The sequence below is a fragment of the Schistocerca piceifrons genome, chromosome 1 (genome assembly GCF_021461385.2).
Source record: "Schistocerca piceifrons isolate TAMUIC-IGC-003096 chromosome 1, iqSchPice1.1, whole genome shotgun sequence".
Classification (NCBI taxonomy): domain Eukaryota; kingdom Metazoa; phylum Arthropoda; class Insecta; order Orthoptera; family Acrididae; genus Schistocerca; species Schistocerca piceifrons.
In genome coordinates, this window is record NC_060138.1 from 496,726,113 (window position 1) to 496,746,035 (window position 19,923).

The 19,923-nt window shown below is 39.8% G+C and overlaps 1 protein-coding gene and 1 long non-coding RNA gene across 4 annotated transcripts in view; one reads left to right on the forward strand and one right to left on the reverse strand.

Annotated features, from left to right (window-relative positions):
• Positions 1 to 15,748, forward strand: part of LOC124796066 — a 64,449-nt gene extending 48,701 nt beyond the window's left edge. For both annotated transcript variants that reach the window (XR_007016729.1, XR_007016728.1), the window contains exon 3: positions 15,545 to 15,748. This is a non-coding gene — a long non-coding RNA (uncharacterized LOC124796066). The remainder of the gene's footprint in view (positions 1 to 15,544) is intronic.
• LOC124796019 (cleavage and polyadenylation specificity factor subunit 5) overlaps positions 2,160 to 19,923 on the reverse strand; it is a 116,925-nt gene continuing 99,161 nt past the window's right edge. For both annotated transcript variants that reach the window (XM_047260105.1, XM_047260113.1), the window contains exons 5-6: positions 16,391 to 16,505; positions 2,160 to 2,702 (exon numbers count right to left, since the gene is read on the reverse strand). In XM_047260105.1, the coding sequence (XP_047116061.1) occupies positions 2,681 to 2,702; positions 16,391 to 16,505 (137 nt within the window). In that variant the 3' untranslated portion in view covers positions 2,160 to 2,680. The remainder of the gene's footprint in view (positions 2,703 to 16,390; positions 16,506 to 19,923) is intronic.

Sequence of the window (19,923 nt, forward strand, 5' to 3'; positions counted from 1 at the left end):
GCAACTGCGACTGATGGTAATAGCAATATGGGTGGTGGGGGTAAGGAGGAGGCTGGGGCGGGTTGGGGGACGGAGGGATGGCAGGGTAGCAGTGGGAAAGAGTAGTGCTGCTTGTGGAAGCAGGCAAGGATGTGGTGGGGAAAGAGTAGTGCTGCTTGTGGAAGCAGGCAAGGATGTGGTGGGGAAAGAGTAGTGCTGCTTGTGGAAGCAGGCAAGGATGTGGTGGGGAAAAAGTAGGGCTGCTAGGGCAGCAGGGAAGTTTGAAAGTGAGTAGGGGTGAGGAGTGGAGGGAGAGAGAGAGAAATAGAGAACAGAAAAAAAAGACTAGCAGATGTGTTGACAGAATACAATGCTGTATAATGCTGGAGTGGGAGCAGGGAAGGGGATAAGTGGGTGAAGGACACGGACTAGCATAGGTTGAGGCCAGGGGGACTACAGGAACATTTTGAAGGGAGAGTTCGTACCCCAACAATTCAGGAAAGCTGTTATTAGGAGGAAGGATCCAGATGGTGCATGCTGTAAAGCAGTAGTTGAAGTTATGTTAGACAGCATGTTCAGCAACTGGATGGTCCAGCTGACACTTGGCTCAGTTTGTCAGTAGCCATTCATGTTGACATAAAGTGTGTTGGTGTGGTCATGTCCATGTAAAAAGCATCACAGTGGTTGCAGCAGTTTGTAGGTCACTTGACTGTTTCTACCAGTAGCCCTGTCTTTAATGGGATTGGTGATGCCTGTGACTAGACCGGAGTAGGTGGTGGTGGTGGTGGTGGTGGTGGTGGTGGTGGTGGGATGTCTGGGACAGGTCTTGCATCAAGGTCTAATACACAGATACGAGCCACGAGTTTGGGAGCAAGGTGGAGTAGGATGGACATACATATTGCACAGGCTTGATGGGTGGCAGTAGTATTCGAAACCTTGCTGGAAAATATGATTCAGTTGCTCCGGTTCTGACTGGGTGGTACTGAGTCACCAGGGGAGAGCGCCTTTGTTGATGTGAATGTGGAAGGAGAATGGAGAGAGAACACATGGAAGATATGTTTCTGTACAAGGTTGGGAAGGTAATTTTGGCCTCTGAAGACCGCAGTGAGACCCACAGAATATTTGGAGAGGGACTACTAGTCACTACAGATTTCTGTATAAGGTTGGGAGGGTAATGTTGGTCTGTGAAGACCTCAGTGAGACCCAAGGTATATTTGGAGAGGAACTGCTAGTCACTACAGATGTAATGGCCACAATAAGCTAGACTGTATGGAAAGGAGTTCTCGGTGTGGAGTGTGTACCAACTGCCGAAGTGGAGGTGGTGGTGGTGATTGGTAGGTCTGATATGGGCAGAGGTAGCCATCTTTGAGGTGGAAGTTTACACTGAGAAAGGTGGCTTGTTGGGTTGTGAAGGACCAAGTCAAGAAGGGGTTGAGGTTCTGGAGGAATGTTGATAGGCTGTCCCCATTCTCAGCCCAGACCATAAAGATATCATTAATGAATCTAAACCAGGTGACCTGTCTGTGACTCAATACCTTTATGAGGTGAGTAGCTGTCTATCCTTTTCATAATACTGTTGTTCTGTCATCCTGTATTTTCCACAGTTTGATTTATTTGAGAGAGACAATAGTGGAGAGCAAAGAGAAACACTGTACAAAATTAAAAGAAAACACAATGAAGAGAGGAAGCTTAATAATACAGTGCTCTCGTGAATTACGACTGTAAATGTTGATTAGGTTATCAAGGATTAAAAGCTGCTGAAAACTGCAGATTATTCTTCAGCTTGTGACGTTCAGAGTTTTAACTTTTATTATAGGTTCTACAAAATATTAAATTTTACTCCCTAAAAATTATCAGGCACTTTTTCTTATAAATCACATTTATTTTCCGCATAAATAGGAACATGACACACCAAAGGTGTATGAAATGAAAGTTTGCAGTACTGCTGAATCAGCCCAATGTTTATAACTTACAATAGCGTCACATAATGGAACACAACACTGACTGTATTTTCTGTCAACTTGGGCCTTAGGACATAAAGAATACCTTGACATCATACAATCTCATATGACAAATGACTGACTCACCATTAATCAATTTCTATAAATTTCATAACACTTTCTTCATTCAGCCATTTTTCACACTGACAGTCATCTAGGGTTAATAATTCTGCCTACGGATTCTAACTTAATAGCTTTTATTGAATGAGTGTAAAAAACCTCCTTTCTCACAAGTTCATCACTTCACATATACAAGAGACACAATACAATAAAGATATAGTTTTTAAGGAAGGTGGAATATACATGATTTGTCATCTGAATGTCACAGTAATGACAATCTCAAGAGCCTTAAAATATTTTCTTGGTACAGCCATTCACACTATAAATGTAAAACTATGTATCATAGAAGGGAAAGTGCACAGACTATTATAAGTTTCAGTTATTTTTACACTCGAGTCCAACTGCAGCACTATAAATTACTTTTATCACTGATGAAAGCAACACAGTAAAACTGCTTTATTTAATGTTTACCAAACACTTGTCCACTGTCACCACTTTCACAATTTTGTACCTGAAAAGCTACACAGCACAGATTATTTTGTCTTTATACACTTCTGCTGCTGCGTGGAGCTGACTGAGACCCCATTTTAATTCCAATGGTAAAAAATCTTCAACAGCATTAATACCAGTGTGAAGGTAATTCACATGTATATGAAATTGAACCTGTGGAAAAAAGTTGCAAAATGAAAGTTTCTTTATTTTTAATTCAGACAGCTTAAAAATAGAGGAGGAAAGAAAGTCGCTTCCAAGGTAACTACTGTAAAGTCTGCAATGAAGAGAGAGTACAAACAGCATTAATATGTGCATGACCCATTCTATAACAAATAATTTGAAAACTAAATGAATGTTTCTTAAATCTAAACCATCAGATAACAGCTACACAATATGAAAGACACTGACAAAAACTGCACTCACATTAGAGGTTACATTTACAAGCATCGATGACCATGTCCCTCAGTAATCGGTCTGTGCACAACAGTGCACAATGCCAATATGTTCCAAAAAGCCAAGCACAAAAATGCTATGTTTTAGGGTTTCAAATCTCGGGTTCTACTGATCATAAAGATAAGGAGTAAAGCGTTTTGGATAGCCCTTCACCTAGTGACCAATTGTGTACCCATAGGAAGAATGCCCACACTGTAGCTATTGTACAGTGTGGGATCAAAATTTAAATATTTCACACGTCCTCCAGTCTAGACAAATGGAGCAAATCAGTTGATTCTTTAGCATTAGGTGTGGTGTGTGTCATTGACAGATTATAAAAGCATCATTTGTTCATTGGCAGTTCCTAAGAAACCCGCAAAAACAGTTTTTAGCCTTTTTATGCACAATGGGCTACAATAAACTAACAACAGCAAATGGCTCAAATTTTACTTGTGTATTCTTCAGACATTTATTAGGAACACCATTTCCCCCATTTTCAAAAGTCAGTATCCATTATCAAGATACATCCAAAAAAAACATGATTTTTGGGTACAAAACGTAGCAGGTGTAACGATGAATACTTCTATAATTTCTATTCATGGCAAATCATATATGATCTTCAGATGATGTTCTTGGGAATCCTTGAAATTTTTCTCAATTTTATTATTTGTTAGTGGGATCCAGAGCTTTAAACTTAGTGTACTTATGCACAAAAAATATGTATGTAATACCTGGCCTGACACTTAAATGTACTTAGAACTAATGTAGTGAACACATTGCAAGGGTTCTGCGGTCACCAGCATTTTCCACCAATAAAACTTTATGATGCACTGTCTCTGTATAATGGGCACTCCACATTTATACAGACTTGGAAATTATTTGATGGTGCCACCGGGCAGCATAAGCACCTTACAAAAAATTATTCTGTACGCAAAATTATTTGTACTTGGAAATCAAACACATTTCTTGGTATGCAGGTGCAGCCTAAAGTTTTTTTGTTAATTTTTACATAAATTAGTGTAAAATGAACCAGCAGTGGACGAGAGCCCTACCCTCATTTCAAACTAGTGGAAGCATCTGTTTTGTGGTGGTGTTGTCACGTTACACCACACATTAGTAGTATCACTCTTAAAATCTTTTGTTTTTATTGCTCAGATTTGGACACAACGAATGGCACTACCCCGAGACCTTGTCCACAAACATATTTCCCATGCCATATCCCCACATACCCCAAATCCTCCCACCACACCAAACACTTGTCCACTACAAAGAAGCACCCCCTTTGTCAACCAGTACCACCTTGGACTGGAACAACTGACCCACATCCTTTGTCTAGGATTTGATTACGTAGTCATGTCCTGAAATGAGAAGCACCCTTCCCGAGGTCCTTCCCACCCCCCCATAAGTGTTGTTCTGTCACCAACACACCACCATAGTCCATCCCTATGCCACTCCCAATTCCAACCCCTTGCCACATTTCTGTGAAAGACCCAAGTGCAAGAACTACCCAATCCACCCACCCGGAACTTCCTATTCCAGTCATGTCACAGACTTGCACGCACCTTCAAAGACTGGGTCACTTGTGAAAGCAGCCATTTTACATAACAGCTCTGCTGCAACCATTGCACAGCCTTTTATACTGGTATGACTACCAACCAACTATCCACCACAATGAATGGCCACTGCCATACTGTGACCAAGTGCAAAGTGAACCTTTCTGTGGCACAACATGCTGCTGAACATTCAGGCTTGATTTCAGTGGCTGCTTCACAACCCGGGCCATCTTTATCTTCCCCTCCACCACCAGGTTTTCTGAACTTTGAAGATGAGAGTTCTCCTTACAACACATTCTCTGCTCCCACTATCATCCCAGCCTCAAACTACAGTAACCTACTGTCTCCACACCCTCCACCCAACAGTTTCTGCCCCCCCCCCTCCCAATGGCCTATCACCCCTTCCCCCTCCCAAATAAATGCCCCTCACTCTCCTTGTGCACTGCTCTCTGCAAATGCACCCGCCTGTCTTTTTCCCCCTCCTTACTCATCTCCTATTTCACTCCTCATCCCCCCCCCCTTCCATCCCCACAACCACTCAATGCTGCACCTCATGGCCTTTTCCTCATCCTTGCAAGCTCTGTTAGGAAGCATTGACTCCTCTCCTTCATTCGTAGCCTGCTATCCCTCCTCCCTTCCACCCCACCACAGATTGTTGCTTGCTTCCAAAGTGGCCAGAGATAGCGGTCATGTTATGTGAGGTGTGCCTGCTTGTGTAAATGTGTAGGTTTATCCTATCCTTTCCGAAGAAGTATTTGGCCAAATGCTAAATGTGTAACATTTTGTTCATTCTGCGTGACTGCAATTCAACATTTTATCTTTACAGCGAGTAGCCATCCATCCTTGACATAGTACTGTTGATCTTCGAACCTGGACTTTTGATTGTTTTATTTGTTGTTTGTATGTATCCAATACGTAAATGTGTCAAACTATATCAAAAACTTGTAAAAACTTTACTGATCTACGGAATTCATTTTATGGAAGTATCACACCCTGCTTTAGCAGGGAAAAGAAGATCACTAGCTGAAAAATGCTCCTGTCAGAGCACAAGAAAGGCAATTAAGTCCCTCTTTAGAAGACAGACAAAAGTTGGAACCAGCTGCCTCAAAACTAATTCCGCCTTTATCACTAAAATTTTGGCATGCAAACTTCGCACATTTTTGTGTTGAAAGAGAGTAGATCAGAGCTAGTGGCAAAAGCAAGGGGGCAGTGATGGTGGTGGTTGTTGTTGTGGTCTTCAGTCCTGAGACTGGTTTGATGCAGCTCTCCATGCTACTCTATCCTGTGCAAGCTTTTTCATCTCCCAGTACCTACTGCAACCTACATCCTTCTGAATCTGCTTAGTGTATTCATCTCTTGGTCTCCCTCTACGATTTTTACCCTCCACGCTGCCCTCCAATACTAAATTGGTGATCCCTTGTTGCCTCAGAACATGTCCTACCAACCGATCCCTTCTTCTGGTCAAGTTGTGCCACAAACTTCTCTTCTCCCCAATCCTATTCAATACCTCCTCATTAGTTACGTGATCTACCCACCTTATCTTCAGCATTCTTCTGTAGCACCACATTTTGAAAGCTTCTATTCTCTTCTTGTTCAAACTGGTTATCGTCCATGTTTCACTTCCGTACATGGCTACACTCCATACAAATACTTTCAGAAATGACTTCCTGACACTTAAATCTATACTCGATGTTAACAAATTTCTCTTCTTCAGAAACGATTTCCCTGCCATTGCTAGTCTACATTTTATATCCTCTCTACTTCGACCATCATCAGTTATTTTACTCCCTAAATAGCAAAACTCCTTTACTACTTTAAGTGTCTCATTTCCTAATCTAATTCCCTCAGCATCACCCGATTTAATTTGACTACATTCCATTATCCTCGTTTTGCTTTTGTTGATGTTCATCTTATATCCTCCTTTCAAGACACTGTCCATTCCGTTCAATTGCTTTCCCAAGTCCTTTGCTGTCTCTGACAGAATTACAATGTCCTCGGCGAACCTCAAAGTTTTTATTTCTTCTCCATGAATTTTAATACCTACTCCGAATTTTTCTTTTGTTTCCTTTACTGCTTGCTCAATATACAGATTGAATAACATCGGGGAGAGGCTACAACCCTGTCTCACTCCTTTCCCAACCACTGCTTCCCTTTCATGCCCCTCGACTCTTGTAACTGCCATCTGGTTTCTGTACAAATTGTAAATAGCCTTTCGCTCCCTGTATTTTACCCCTGCCACCTTCAGAATTTGAAAGAGAGTATTCCAGTTAACGTTGTCAAAAGCTTTCTCTAAGTCTACAAATGCTAGAAACGTAGGTTTGCTTTTTCTTAATCTTTCTTCTAAGATAAGTCGTAAGGTTAGTATTGCCTCACGTGTTCCAACATTTCTACGGAATCCAAACTGATCTTCCCCGAGGTCCGCTTCTACCAGTTTTTCCATTCGTCTGTAAAGAATTCGCATTAGTATTTTGCAGCTGTGACTTATTAAACTGATAGTTCGGTAATTTTCACATCTGTCAACACCTGCTTTCTTTGGGATTGGAATTATTATATTCTTCTTGAAGTCTGTGGGTATTTCGCCTGTCTCATACATCTTGCTCACCAGATGGTAGAGTTTTGTCGTGACTGGCTCTCCCAAGGCTGTCAGTAGTTCTAATGGAATGTTGTCTACTCCCGGGGCCTTGTTTCGACTCAGGTCTTTCAGTGCTCTGTCAAACTCTTCACGCAGTATCGTATCTCCCATTTCATCTTCATCTACATCCTCTTCCATTTTCATAATACTGTCCTCAAGTACATCGCCCTTCTATAAACCCTCTACATACTCCTTCCACCTTTCTATTTGGGAGTGAGAAAGAGGCAATGAAAGAGAAAGAAGAGCTGGATGAAGAGAATACCAGTGGGAACCACACAGAGAGGAGATAGTGATGGTCAGTGATAGAGTGTGGCAGTAAAAGAGAAATAGATGGATGAAGTTAGTTAGCAGTGCGAGCCAAATAGAGAGTAGCAGTGGAAATGAAAAAGAGAGATGAGTGGAGACCGTGCATAGGCTTAGGTGGTCTGGATCTCCCAAACCAGCAAACTGTAACAAGTAGGTACAGGGGACGGCAGGCGTATTTTGGACCGAAATTTTAAACGTGTGTGTGTGTGTGTGTGTGTGTGTGTGTGTGTGTGTGTGTGTGTGTGTGTGTTTTGTCAATCCCCCCACCCAACACCCATGTGAAGTTTACTTGTCTAGGGGAATATGAAGGCTTAACTGTATAGACTGGATAAAAGGATTTAGACTGTTTTAATGAAGGGTAAAATAAGACAACTGGTTACACAAATTTTATTGCATTGAATTGGCTTCGGTGTCAACTAAGGGTACCTTCGCCCACCCAGTTAGCCGTGTGGTCTAATGCCCGGCTTTCCAGATAGGGAAAGAGCGCCTGGTCCCCGGCACGAATCCGCCTGGCGATCTTGCGCCGAGATCCAATGAGCAGGCCAGTTTGTGGATGGTTTTTAGGCTACTTTCCACCTGCCTTGGCGAATGCGGAGTAGTTCCGCCTCAGCTACACTATGTCGGCAATTGCTGCACAAAGAAGTTCTGCACGTACACGTACACCACCATTTCTCTACCATGCAAACATGGGGATTACATTCGTCTGGTGTGAGATGTCCACCGCACAATAACCCTGAAAGAGTGGTTCAGTGTGGGGCGATGGAGGGGTGAAGTGGACTGCGGTAGTCGTGGGGTTGTGGACCACTGCAGCAGCGGCACGGACGGAGCCTCTCCGTCGTTTCTAGGCCCCCAGTTAACATACTATACAAGGATATCTTCAGATAAATTACAGTTACCTATAAAAATTTTTTAAACCACCATTGGATAAGAACTGGATCACAAACAATAAACAGCACTGGAATTATTACAAACTGTTGGTATTTTTCAAAAAGAAAATAGTACAGACCAAATTTTGCCCTGCAGCTCAATACATCCCCAACCTCATAAAAAGCTTTTCCATTCAGCCATTCATCAGGCTATATCACTGCCTTTATCACCCAAAAAAACTTTTAAGTTGATATCACTTTCATAAAAACTGCAGCAGATAATAATGTTTATGAACTTTCCTTAATTGATGACATTTTTACAGCAAAAACTAACAGCATAGTCATTACTTTGGGCAATATTGCTAATAAAACACGTGCGCACACACACACACACACACACACACACACACACACACACACACACACACACACACAGAGACAGACAGACAGACACGCGTGCGAAACTGTACTTAGGGACCATTTCCTACAGAATTTGTCACCTGCTAGAAAGAAGAGGTGGATGCGAAGTTGCCTTTTCCACAGATAACAGTTAGTAGAAAAATCTAATCCACACGCTGAAATATTTGATCACTTCTCTGTGTAATTCAGTGGTTTAAAAAAATCACCTCCAACACTTGGCCAATTTATTGAATAGGGCACACTAGAAGATCTGTCATCAGCATCAGGTATAAAGAGCATTTACAAGGCAGAAAGGGTACAAACTGAAGGGAGTGTAGCAAGTTATCCTTCATACAGAAAAGGAAGGTTATAGGCTGGCAATTCTTAAGCAAATGTATGTCAATGATGGTTTTATTCTCAACCAACAGCAACAACTGCAAAATAAAAATTTCATAGCTGTTATTCCTACTGCATTAATTCTGTTCATTTTAAGCACTTTAAAGCTGCCTGCACTGGGCAGATGGCATGTACAGCTGCTGTTTCGTTTTACAGCATTTTCCCATGTATTTCATTTATCACATTTTTTATACGTCTGTTACTGAGCTTGGTCTCTTGTTGTAACTATTTGCTTTTAATAATGGAACTATTTTCTGAATTTGTGCTGTTCTCTGCTATTCGTGACCCATAGGTGGCGAGCACATTATGGAGTTTCTACATAGCAGTGAAATCCAGTGATAAATCTTTCAGTCTGATGTCAGTTCTAGTGGCTTGCTATACTCGAGGTTTTAATGTTGGCTTTACAAGACAATTTTTACTTATTTGATGTGAGCACTTTATCTCTTATGTTTTTATTCTCTGGCTATGCAATGTTACTCTATAAAAGTAATACTGATTCTAATACTTCTAGTGCTACTTGTTACGAGATAAACAGGTGGAGAAGAGCTCCTTTATTTATTACATTCTTTTCATTTCTGTGATGTTGCTGGATATTACATTCTTTTCATTTCTATGATGTTACTGGATTATCTTATAGGTTATTTAAAAAGACTATCAAAGTGTTGTTATAGGGTTTCTCTGTTACTGATTTGATGGTGTATGTAGTTTTTCACTTAATAAATATAATGTCAATATAATGGAAGGAAACATTCCACGTGGGAAAAATTATATATAAAAACAAAGATGAGGTGACTTACCGAACAAAAGCGCTGGCAGGTCGATAGACACACAAACAAACACAAACATACACACAAAATTCAAGCTTTCGCAACAAACTGTTGCCTCATCAGGAAAGAGGGAAGGAGAGGGGAAGACGAAAGGAAGTGGGTTTTAAGGGAGAGGGTAAGGAGTCATTCCAATCCCGGGAGCGGAAAGACTTACCTTAGGGGGGAAAAAAGGACAGGTATACACTCGCACACACGCACATATCCATCCACACATACAGACACAAGCAGACATATTTGTCTGCTTGTGTCTGTATGTGTGGATGGATATGTGCGTGTGTGCGAGTGTATACCTGTCCTTTTTTCCCCCTAAGGTAAGTCTTTCCGCTCCCGGGATTGGAATGACTCCTTACCCTCTCCCTTAAAACCCACTTCCTTTCGTCTTCCCCTCTCCTTCCCTCTTTCCTGATGAGGCAACAGTTTGTTGCGAAAGCTTGAATTTTGTGTGTATGTTTGTGTTTGTTTGTGTGTCTATCGACCTGCCAGCGCTTTTGTTCGGTAAGTCACCTCATCTTTGTTTTTATATATAATAAATATAATGTGTGTGAGAAGAGAGTTTTATCCCACTACAACAATGAGTATGTGCACAGTCATGTTAAGAAAGAAATAGAAACTGTGGGTCAAATATCCATTTTAAAACTCCTGTGCAGTGAAGGTGAAATATTTATTGATACCGGCTGACTATTTTTGTGCGACGCATTTGGAAAAAGTTAACTGATAATGACCAGTGTTTGTGATCTCACACAAAAGAAAACAAGAGTAAAACAAATACAGTAGTGAAATATACAGAGATGACAGAACAAACGACTGAGAAACTATGTGGAGTGAATATCGCCTCCTGATTGTATCAGATGAAAATGATTCTAATAGATTACCATTTAAGGACTATAACTGATCCTTGAGAGCCGGAACCTGACGAAGGTGCACCATATGCTGATCAAAAGGCATATATAACACATAAGGACAAGGCGCTAGCAAAAGTTGTACTTTCCATATGTGAACAGTAGCAAATACATACTTGTATATGAAATCTGTCAAATAAAAGAACAGTATGTGAAGAACTTCAAAATTATATGACCTAAGGGATATCTAACTTCACACTGTGCAACTGAGATGGAAGCTATATTCACTAAAAATGAAGAACTGTGAATCTGTGGAAATTTATCTAGGACTAATAAACAAAACTGTAGCAGGCCTAGTGAACATTAGCAACAAAACTGAAGAGGGAGATTTATCAACGACTGTTCTGTGTGTACTTCCAAACGAATGGGATGTACTAATTACAGCTTTGTGCTATTTGCCAGATAATGATTTTAAGTGTGCAACAATTAAGTGTGCACATGAAAAGATGCTACACATCCCAAATATAATGAAGATAAACATTCTGCAACATCCTTGAACGTTAATGTTGGTAATAAACAGTACCAAAAAACTCCACTTACGGAATTTGACAAAGGACAGAAAGAAACGAATAAAGAAGCAACATAAAAAGGTAGTTTTGTTTGTTACAACTGTCACAAAGTCCGTTACGTATTCAGAAACTGTCCTGAAAGGGGGAAATTTAAAAAGGAACAAAAGAATATAGGTGCTGTTAGTATGAGTGCTGCCTGTGACACAGTTACATTGAATGGTGACAACTGGATAGTGGATTTCTGGTCAATTCATCACATGGCTCGAAATGAAAATTATTTTTCAGCTGTTGATGAAAATACTTTAGCTGAGGTCACGACATTAGTTGATGGCAGAAAAACAGAAGCAAAGATAATTAACAACGAAGTTTTGGCTAAAAAACTCATAGCTAACAATGATAGAAAGATTATTTATGATAATGAAGGTTGCAAGAGGACAATATCTCTGGAAGACTGCTTGTTAAAAATCAGCAGGAAGGTCATTTATATTACATAAATACGAAGCCATGTGCAGTTGACAGATCAATAAATGTACTGAGAAATAACAAATGTAACACAAAGTCGCTAGACTTATGGCATTGTCAAATGATACATGTCTGCAAGTGTACAGCAAACAACACGATAATGAAGGAAGCAATCTTGGAATTACAGTGTGAAAAAGGTAAAATAAACCCATGTGGTGGCTGTTTGGTACGTAAATCAACGTGAAGACCATTTCTTAAAACAAGGTATGAAGGAACAAACAACCTGTTTAGAACTTGTTAATAGTGATCTCATGGGACATACTGACATTCCCAGTTTTGGAGGCATGAGATATTCAACGAGTATCGTTGATGATGCAGGCCAATACATATTTGTGCATTTCTTAAAAAAGAAAGAAGAATTCAAGAAATGGAGGAGTCAAATGAAAAAAACAAACTGTAAACAAAATTCACGTGAACAAGGGCCTAGAATTCTGTTCACACAGTTCTGTGAATCTGAATGAATATGACACGAAATAACTAAACTACACATCACAGAAAAACAGTATAGCTGGATGCTCAACAGAACGTTCATGATATGGAAAGGTCACAATAGCTAGGAATTTGCCAAGGTGTTTTTGGGGTAAGATGATGTACACTGCCGCATACATAAGGAATCGCGTTACAAATAACCACAACAACAAAAAAAAAATGCCTCAGGAATTGTGGACAGGTAGAAAGTTTAGTGTGAGATATTTACTTGTGATAGGATGTGAAGTTTTCAGTCACCTACACAAACAAAAACGTCATTCTAAATTATACGAAAGGGCAGAAAAAGGCTTAATTATTTGATGCACTCTATAACACACAATATGGCCGTGGGTACAGGGCCTGGATGCCAGAAACAAAATAGCCTGTGGAATCCAAGAAAAGTATTTTCAAACAATTCTTGAATGGCAAATGCTCAACTGAAAATAAGAAACAGGACGAATTTCTATTGTATGTGCAATGAAGGAGCATTATCATCTCCAAGTATTGGAGATGAAATATGACATGAAAGAGAAGATTCTAACACTGAAGGGAAATTTTATGATTTCTCAGATCAGGAGGAAAATTTGGAAGAAACTGAAGGTAATCAGGAATTTGTGGAACATTCTGATATTTAATGAAATAGGTGCAGGCTAAGGATGAGTGCAACAAAAGAGAAAATGAGTTTAAGCAAATATCATCCAATGACACTTCATTCAAACGAGGTTGTTTATCATGAAATAGTACAAAAACACATAGTGCAAGAAAAGAACAGTGATCAACCATCATCGTATCATGAATCAGTTAATTCTAACAAGGCAGCAGAACAGATGGTTGCAATGAATGAAGAAATTAACTTCCTGAAAAAAAAAAAAATCATGATGTTGGGAAACTGGTTGAGCTACCATCTGTTGTAATTCTTGTAAAGAATAGATGAGTATTTAAAAAGAAGAAAGTTGGTGAGGAGACCAGAATTTTAAAGCTTGCTTAGTCACAAAGCGATTTAGTCAAGTAGAAGGTGTAGACTATAACGAGATTTGTGCGCCCTCTTCAAATTCAAAATGATTGGTCGACTGGCAGAATGATATTTTCATTTTGCTGTGGAGTGTGCACTGATATGAAACTTCATGGCAGATTAAAACTGTGAGCTGGACCAAAACTCGAACTCGGGACCTTTGCCTTTCACGAACAAATGTTTTACTGACTGAGCTACCCAATCACAGCTCACGACCCATCCTCTTAGTTTTAGTTCGGCCAGTGCCTCATCTCCTACCTTTCAAATGCCACAGGAGTTTTCCTGTGAAACTTGCATAACTAGCACTCCTGGAAAAAAGGCTATTGTGGGGACAAGACTTTGCCACACACTGGGGGGAAGTTCCCAAAATAAAATTTTTCACTTTGCAGCGGAATGTACACTGATATGAAACTTGCTGGCGGATCAAAACTATGCGCTGGACCAAGACTCAAACAAAGGGCTTTTGTCTTTTGTGGGCAAATGCCCTCATTCTGGCAACATAATAAAACTCAGCACTGACAAGTTAAACTGCTAACAAAGCTGAAGTGATTTTGTGGAAAACTTAAACAAAAAATATTATTAAAGGGCTCTGTTATTACACTAAAACCCGCGCTACCTAGGAAGGCGCTTCGCGCATAAAGGCGAAGTGGAAAGGAAGTAGAGCGGGCAAACAAAGTCCATGTCGCCGAACTGTGCTGCTGCGGACAACAGGAATGGCTCGTTTGCCTATGGTACACTGTATTATACATTTATGTCTATGAGGTGAATAATAAATATTAAAACCAATTTCAATCAATCATCATAAGAGAAATATTAATTGACGTTCTGACGATATTGCGTCCACTGCTCCATAGATTTACTCTGAGTGACGTCGGGAGGCAAACAGCTGACACAGCTTTGTGAAGATGTGAAGTACAATTTCTCTCAAAATGAGAATTGTCGAAAGACAAGGTCATTGAAACTGTTTGCAAATATTTATCATTTATTGTCATTTGAACTGCATTGTAAGAAAAAATTTAATACACAACAAAATCTGCATAATTAAAAAGATACGAAGTGCTAATCAAAAACGCTAGGAAGTTCTCATTATTATGTATGCAACTGATATGTTCCCAAACACATTTTTTAAACAACGAGTCTTTAAAACTTCAAAATATTATTACTTTGTTCCAAAGTCTAATTGTAATACCATTGTCACTTCTATTCGAGTCTGTTTCTGAACAATCTGATTGTAAATTTACGATGATAGGTTCATGGCTTATATCCATCACCACTTCCCTGTCAAGTTCTTTCTGAAGCTTTTCAGCATGCTGCACAGACTGTGCCCATGCTACAGTTGGGATATTGTCTGTTGCCTCATGCACAAGCGGTGTTCAGTATATGTTATCTTGAATGTTCAGTTTCTTTCTCCCACATAGCCTTAAAACCCTTTTCCCAAATTAATTCAATGGAGCTACACTGACAGCGATACATGGGTAAATGCAAAATTATCTGACCCCCACTAATGTGCAAGGTTTGTATGTTCTGTCACATGACTTGTATAAATTAACAAGGTCAGGAAATCGGCGCGAGTCTGGATTACACTGTGATTAATATTTTTACCTTTAAGCCGTGGAAAAATATCTGCTTTTCTGGTGTTTGTACTTGGTGTTTTCTCTGTAACAGTTGAATTATACCTGGCAATGAACGACTTTTAATCAAGGTGTGACAAGAATTGTGAATCACCTCATGAAATTGACAGCATTCATTTCCGAATGGTAGTCATTGCTGTTTCTCTTACATGTAAGTAGAAGTTCATTCTCAGAAACAAAACCAGAAGAAGAGTCAGAATGCAGAATAATTATCCAACAACCTATTCCTATGAGAACTTTAAAACTGCCACCAGCAGATCTACCTGGAATGATTCTAACTGACCCATGATTCATCAAGGTAATACACTGTTGAACCATCTCCTCCTCTTGGGTCGTTAATCTTTATATGAGATATAGTTCGTGCTGCACTTATGCCACCTCTTTGAACTAAAGATTCTCTTCTTAACATAAATGTAACCATCATCTTTCTTTTAATATTCTTTACATTGATGAAGTGCTTACCATTGCATAGCTATAACAAGTTTTTGTTATGTCGGACATACATTGTTCACATGGAGCACTTTAAAACATCATTGTTAAAACTATCCATTTATGTTACAGGTTCCACGAGACTTCAATGCTTTCCAGGCGACACAAAACCAACTTTTTCTACAGTTCCTACAGCTCTCTTGCCAACACCACATTGTTCTGGAGCCCGTTCTTGTGTTTTCAAATATCGACAGTAGAAGACTTGCTTTCAAATTCATGTTTGAAAAGTTATAAATGCGGTAAATAATCCCCCTCGCCAGATTGTGAGGTACTTCACTTCACATTTTTTGCCGTCACCTGGCTTTCTTTTTGATCACACTTAAACATTTACAGATACACATTCACAGCTATACACCTGGTGGGGGGGGGGGGGGGGGAGTGACAGTTGAATGAATAATACAGTTGTCGTGAAGTACGGCAACAGTGCAGCATGTAGGAGCAAGATTCGTGCTCTCTAGCTGTAACTCTCCGCTAGCCACTCGGAAAGAGAATGAATATTATTGGCTGCCTGTGGCTAGTGGAGGGGGATGCGCACAACTGCTGAAAATTGGTCTGCCTTCTTACATGACGTGAACAATAGCATCAGCTATTTATGTAAATGACTGATTAACCCACCGATAATGCAAATGATAGTCCACACAAAAAAGAAAAACTTCTGCAGCAAGACTTTGTGTGTGTGTGTGTGTGTGTGTGTGTGTGTGTGTGTGTGTGTGTGTGTGTGTGTGTAGGGGGCAGCATGTTTTTGCATGACACTACTTTTCTTTCAAAACAAAATTATGGAAATTTGAGAAAATTCTAACAAGGCATAATCATTATTGGTAAACAGCACAGCAAAGGAAGAAAATGCTAGTTGCACTCAATAGTGTCATCCTGATAACTCTGATCAAGTAAAGGCTACAATGTAACAGCAGTACTCACCTGCACAAAGCTTGTGGTAAAGACGATATTATTGGTCCATACCCCTGTGCATTGTCATACAACTCAAACAAGGGTGCAGCAACTAGCTTGTAATTCTTAGGTACGGCAAACAAGGCTAGAAACCAACAGAGAGAGGGAAAATAATCAATGACAGAATTATTATTTCGAATGCTGTCTACATACTTCTCGATATGACATTGTACTGCAATAAAAAAAGACTGATTGTGCACTCACAAATTTACTACAATATTTTATAGTAATATAATTAATACAATAAAAGAAATGTCCCCAAATATATTAGGAAGGACTAATTATCGTCACAGTGATTTACTGCATTAGTCGACCAGAGAAAACTGAATTTACTCTGAGGTGACAAAAATCATGGGACAGCGATACACAAATATACAGAGTGTGGTAGCATTGTGTACACAAGGTATAAAAGGGCAGTAAATTGGTGGAGCTGTCATTTGTACCTAGATGACACATGAGAAAAATTTTCCAACATCATTGTAGCCTTACAACGGAATTAACAGATTTCGAACACGAAATGGTTGTTGAAAGTTGAAGCTAAACACATAGGACAGTCCATTTCGGAAATTATTTGTGAATTCAATATTCCAAGATCCACAGTGTCAAGAGACTGTCGAGAATACCAAATTTCCAGCATTATCTCTGACCATGGTCACTGCAGCGGCTGATGGCCTTCACTTAACGACAGAGAGCAGTAGTATTTGTGTAGAGTTATCAGTGCTAACGGACACGCAATACTGTGTGAAAGAACCACAGAAATTGATGTGGGACATATGACGAACTTATCTGTTAGGACAGTGCAGCAAACTTAGGTGTTAATGGGCTATGGCAGCAGACGACTGACACGAGTGCCTTTGGTAACAAGACAACATGGCCTGAAGTACCTCTCCCGGGGTCGTGACCACATTGGTTGCATCCCAAATGACTGGAAAACCATGGCCTTGTCAGATTAGTCTCGATTTCGGTTGGTAAGAACTGATGGTAGGATTCAAGTGTGGTGTAGACCCCATGAAGCTATGGACACCGGTTGTCAACAAGGCATTGTCCAAGCTGGTGGTCACTCCATAATGGTGCGAGCTGTGTTTACATGGAATGGAGTGGGTTCTCTGGTCCAAATGAACCGATCACTGATTGGAAATGGTTATGTTCGCCTACTTTGAGCCATTCGTAGACTTCAGATTCACAAACAAAGATGGAATTTTTATGGGTGACAAGGCGCCATGTCACCAAGCCATGATTAATTGTGATCTGTTTGAAGAACATTCGGGACTATTGGAGCGAATGATTTTGCCACCCAGATCACCTGACATGAATCTCTCAAACATTTACTAGAAATATTCAAGAGGTGAGTTCATGCACAAAATCGTGCACCGGCAACGCTTTTGCAGTTTTGGAAGGCTACAGAGGCAGCATGGTCCAATATCTCTGCAGGGGACTTCCAATGACTTGAGACCATGCCACATCGAGTTGCTGCACCAAAGGAGACAGACACATTATTAGGTTGTATACCACGACTTTTGTCACCTCAGTGTAAAACTGATCAATACTGCTACTCAGTTTTATGTGAGCTGTAGTAACATGCTCTACAATTCTTAAGTCAATATTTAGAGAAAAAAATTTACCACAAATTTTATCAAGTTCAGTGCTAGTATGCAAAAATCAATATTTCACCAGATAAAGTAATTCAATTAAAGCTAAACCAATCAACATCTGTGGGGGAGTTTCTCTCCATGACAGCTACCAGACACATTAAACAAACATGGTAAGTGTTTATCTGACTTACTGGAGATGACTCTTACAGAAAACTAGAGGTACACCCTTAAATCATCACAAACCTATATGAAGTAAAGCATCCACAAGAGGCCATTCAAAACAACTGATAAAACTCTTGATCACATGGCTGAAATCTTGAAAGTGTCTCATTAACAGAACTGCTGAGAAAATAATAAGTTATAAGAAAATTGAACACATCAAATGCTAAACATTGTACTGATAGTCTAAGAAAATGCATTTTGATAATTCATGATTACCACTCAGAATTGTATGGGACACGGCATAAAAGTGCCAATACCACATTGTTTACATACAAGTGTGCAGCCGACACCCAAACCTCCAGATGTCAGACACTCAGATCTGTAACAAATGTTTTGTCAACAAGGTATCAAACAAAACTATGATTCAGTTTGAGCTATGTGCTGTTGTCCAGCAGAACGGGCATAAACGTTAATTAATAGCGACACCAGAACTACCAGAGCACTGGAAAAGCATATCTGTGATTCTTTTATACGTGTGGCTAGTGTGGGTGAGTTGATAGAGCATTAGACTGTCATGCGAAGGGTCTCGGTTTTGAATCCCCCCCCCCCCCCCCCCCCCCCAAACAAGGGTTTTTTTAATGTATTATGCATGAAAGTATTTTGGCAGTCTAATTTTGCTTTGTTTCTTTGAAAGTAGGAAACCTACAAAGTACATTTGCAGTTTCACAGAATACACAATCTGAACAGACAAACAAAGAAGCAATTGCAATAACATTAATAATAATAAACAAAATAATAAGATTAAAAAGTAGTACATAATGTTCAAAAGTCAATGTGTTTCGATTTGTTCCACTACCGCTTCTTGTAGAAATGTCCTCAATATTTCTTGGGTCATTTACCAGAGGAGTGAGAGTGGACTATTAAGTTTGGTGCTGGTAACATGGACTGAAGTGTACAAGTACTTCAAAAACAAGGTTCTTGAAGGACAACAAACAGCTTTGGAGCAAGTTTGCTCACCTGTGAAAGCAATGGAATAATTGTGTACTCATGGACTGTTGCGTGAACAGACAGTACAACCTCTACAATATCTTTAGAAACCTCTAGTTGGAAAAGTGCCACCCACAGACACCTCCTTGCTGAATCCACTTTCTTCACCGTTTTAGATATTTGCAACTGTGGAGGCTGTCATGAGTGAACGAATGGGTGTGTGCAAAAGAGAGAGAGAGAGAGAGAGAGAGAGAGAGAGAGAGAGAGAGAGAGAGAGAGAGAGAGTTATGTAATTATTATTATTATTATTATTATTATTATTATTGCAACTGTCTTTATTTTTCAGCTCTGATATATTCTATGAAACCACAAATGTACAATATAGGTTCATTACTTTCAAAGAAACAAAGTGAAAGTAGATTGCCAAAACACTTCACACATAATACATTTAAAAAATGTGTTGTCACGGGGTTTCAAATCCAAAACCCTCTGCACAGCAGGCTAACGCTACAACTCACTCACACTAACCACACATAAAGAAGTATCGCAGATAGGCTTCTCCTGTGTTCTGGCAGTTCTAGTGTTACTTTTAGTTAATGTTTATGCCCATTCTGCTTCAGATTGTGCTGTTATGTGTACTTACTTCCTGGACTCCAACCAGTCCGATTGGAGTCCAGACAGTGAGTACACACAAAAGCGAACTTCACAGCACTGAAGGGGATGGTTGGATCAGCTGTCAAAATATTATGCAAAAATGGAAAC